Consider the following 3,343-nt stretch of genomic DNA (forward strand, 5'->3'; position numbering starts at 1 on the left):
CCCTCCGGCCTCCCCTGCTGCTTCTGCTTTGGCCCTTCAGATGCACGTCTGGCGTGGCCCGCGTCGTTTTTGTGTTAACCCCACCGCTGCGTGCAGCCGGCGCTAGGAGCGAGTTCTGGAGGACTCGAGGCGTCTCCTCACGGCTGTCCTTACCGAGCATCCTTGCAGGAGAAGCCTCTTGCACCGATATTTTGCATATTTTCACGATGAAACCCATGGCGAGGTAGCGGGTAAGGCTGAGAGAGGCATCGCGCCTCCTGATGGAGGTTTCTAGTCAGGGCAGGTGGTAGCGAGCTGACTCGTGAAACGCAGCAGCCCACCGAATTTTGTCAGTAGTTGCATCGCAGCCACTTCTGCGCTGTCTGAATGGACAACACAAACTCTGCCGAGTGAGCCGCTGCATTTGGCGGCCTGCCTGCGCCTCCTAAAATTAAGTTCTCAAAGCAAAGAGGGAGTAGTAACAATCTGGGTGTCTGTACCTTTGGTGGCTGGCACACTTGCTTCATGTAGCTGTGTGTTGATCCTGCAAGGGTGAGCAGCATAGGTCAGAAGTTGGAGCCACAGTGAATGCAAACCCAAGTATTGCTGAAGGGTGTGCAAGTGCTGTTAGGTGCTTTCAAAGTTTATGGGGTTTATTGGGTGGGAATATCCACTTGGCTGCACACTCCGGAGCCTTTATTTTATGATGATGTGTAGGACCAAGATGCAGTTTGGTTATTGCTGTGGTTATCAGAAACTGCTCTTTTCTATTCTAGAACACAAAAAGTACATACGTGGAGTGTAACTAAACATTTTTGCTCGACAGTGTTGGCAGTACCTGAAAACTCTGATGGTTGTCTGAGATACTGTGTGGTGCTTTATTCTGTGTGCTTTAACTGAAAAGTCTTGGTTTTTGAAGCTTGCTTTTTTAATCCCACTGCAGTCAGCATTTGTGTATTTTTCTTGTCAGATGATGGTGAAGATGACGACTCAGATTCTCATGCTGAAATGGTAACCATTTTCTCTTTGAGCATATCTTTGCATCTGTCTGTTGAAGGGAGCAAGGGGAAGGGAATTTTCACTGTGTTCTGGGGAAATCTAGGCAGCTGGCTTGGCTCAGAAAGGATTAATAACGAACCTGGAGGTTTAGTTATTCCTGCCCAGGACTTTGTTATTCACTTCTTGTAATAGACTTCTTGATGTGAAAACAAATGACAGAGATCAGAGGCTTCACTGCTCCGGTGCGTGCTGCTTTGCCACTGGAAACACCAGCTTCTGAGAAGGCCACAGGGCAGTTGCACATGGGAAAGAACTCATCCGCTTGGGATTAAGAAATCTTTTACGTCAGGAATACTGGGTTAGCACAGGAGGGGGAAAAGACTTTACAGATCTGTTTACTTCTGGTGTTTTTTAAAACAACAATTCTTTAAACTCCCAGTTCTTTGCAAGATAATAGAAGCGTTGAGTTACAAAAATAGTTATGTTACGTACTTGCTTTTAAAGGAAGCATTTTTCTCTCATTTTCTTCCCCTCCTCACCTCTAAAATGCCTTATTTGCTTCAAGGAAATGGAAAGACAAGATGACAGTAGCGATGATGATATTGAAGGTAGTCTGCCACAGGATCCAGAGACGTGTCTGCAGATGAACCATGTGTACCAGGAAGTTATCCAGGAAAAGATCGAGGAAGTCGAGCTGCTCATTGCACAGAACAGAGAACAGCAGGTGAGCAAAATGGGAGTGAAATGCTCATTCCTGTTTTTTTCTGGGTTGCCATTTTCCCCTGCCCATCAAGCCCAGTAAAGCCTTCTGGGACGCTCCTAATCCATCACAGCTACCAGGGGAAACAGCTGCCACGCTCACAGTCCCTTATTCACATGCTGCTGCAGTGCTTGGCTTGCTTGACCAGGAATCAGGTTCATTTGCTTCATGGCAGTTCAAACCAGTGACACTTGGCTGGCCTTCCAAATGGCTTTTGTGACTCATGTTTCTGTGCTTTCTTATCACCAAAAATGCTACTGCTAGGGTATTTCATATCTGATATTTTAGCCTGTTATTAATACTCATAACACTGATATTGTTTACTTAATTCTTGTATTGCAGAAGGAAATCACGAGCGAGCTTGGCGGTTCAAAAGTAGCAAAGGCAGGAGATGGTAGAAATCTACCAGCAAATATATTTTTGGGTCATTTTATGAAGCCATACTTCAAGGATAAAACAACAGGAATTGTAAGTAAACATAACTAGGTTATATATTGATACGGCTTTCAATTATAGGTTTAAATTGTAACTGTTAAAACTGTTATATACTTATGCTGTGTAACTGTGAGACGTCACTCCTGAGTTTGAAATCTCTCTCTTTTTTTCTCACTTGGTGCTTACTTACTCTCCTTTGGAAATGTTTGTTCAACCCATGTCTGGCTGTGAGGTCTGAGAGCGAGTTCTGAGGAGTGGCGTTCTTGTGTCAAACTTAACTTTGTTTGTCTTCATCTCCACCATGATTTGTATTTGTTTTCTTTTGTCTTCTCATGTATCTCTGAGCTAGTGCTGAAGAAGGTAATGTAGCTGTTTGAATGTGACAGCTTGCATACGTTTGAGTTACCAGTCTTTTTTGTAGCGGTTCGTGCTGGAGTTGTAAGCAGACAGGTCAATTTTTCTGGGTGTCTCACTCTTTCAATTTATCTGATCTTCATTAGGGCCCTCCTTCCAATGAAGATGCCAAGGAAAAAGCAGCTCAGGGCATAAAATCCTTTGAACAACTGATTTCAACAAAATGTAAGAAACTCTATGTGCTGTTCGGTGTTCTGTGAGAGCCTTAACAAATACTCATCTTGTTAGTTCCCCACCATCACTTGCGATAAAACATCAACGCTTCTGATGTTTCGTACTTGACTCAGCAAAAAAAAGTAGTTAAAAGTAAATGGAATGCTCTGTAAATTGTTTTGTTGAGTGATTAATGACTCACTTCTTCCATTTCCATTTGTTTTGATGCATCACGTAACAACTCCTGTGAACGCTCCAGAACCAAATAAGATTGTGCCAGGGTAGTGCTCAGATGAGATGAGTCCAAGGGACACTTACACATAGTTACAAACGCCTGGATGATGATCTTGATTGAGGTTTCTTTGGAACTAAATCTGAGCAAGAGGCTGTGCCTTGCCCAAGTCAGACAACATCTTAGCCATTTTGGTGGAAAATAGAATCGATTTAGAATCAAAGCTGCTTTGCCCAACAAAATTGTGTAGCTAGTGAAGATGAGCTGTTACTGAAGACCTGGGAGACAATGTAACAGTGCTATTGAAAGCAGTGTATCTCTTTCTTGGCAGTGGTTTTGCACTAACACCTGAAAGTTCAATTACCTTGTTT

General features: G+C 43.5%; 1 protein-coding gene across 1 annotated transcript in view; it reads left to right on the top strand.

Annotated features, from left to right (window-relative positions):
- The window catches only part of SNAPC4 (small nuclear RNA activating complex, polypeptide 4, 190kDa), a 16,548-nt gene that overhangs the window by 234 nt on the left and 12,971 nt on the right, over positions 1–3,343 (top strand). The window contains exons 2-5 of the mRNA XM_010191347.1: positions 950–990; positions 1,544–1,702; positions 2,081–2,206; positions 2,674–2,778. Of these exons, the coding sequence (XP_010189649.1) occupies positions 950–990; positions 1,544–1,702; positions 2,081–2,206; positions 2,674–2,778 (431 nt within the window). The remainder of the gene's footprint in view (positions 1–949; positions 991–1,543; positions 1,703–2,080; positions 2,207–2,673; positions 2,779–3,343) is intronic.

The sequence above is a fragment of the Mesitornis unicolor genome, unplaced genomic scaffold, assembly GCF_000695765.1.
Source record: "Mesitornis unicolor isolate BGI_N332 unplaced genomic scaffold, ASM69576v1 scaffold12629, whole genome shotgun sequence".
In the NCBI taxonomy this organism is placed as follows: domain Eukaryota; kingdom Metazoa; phylum Chordata; class Aves; order Mesitornithiformes; family Mesitornithidae; genus Mesitornis; species Mesitornis unicolor.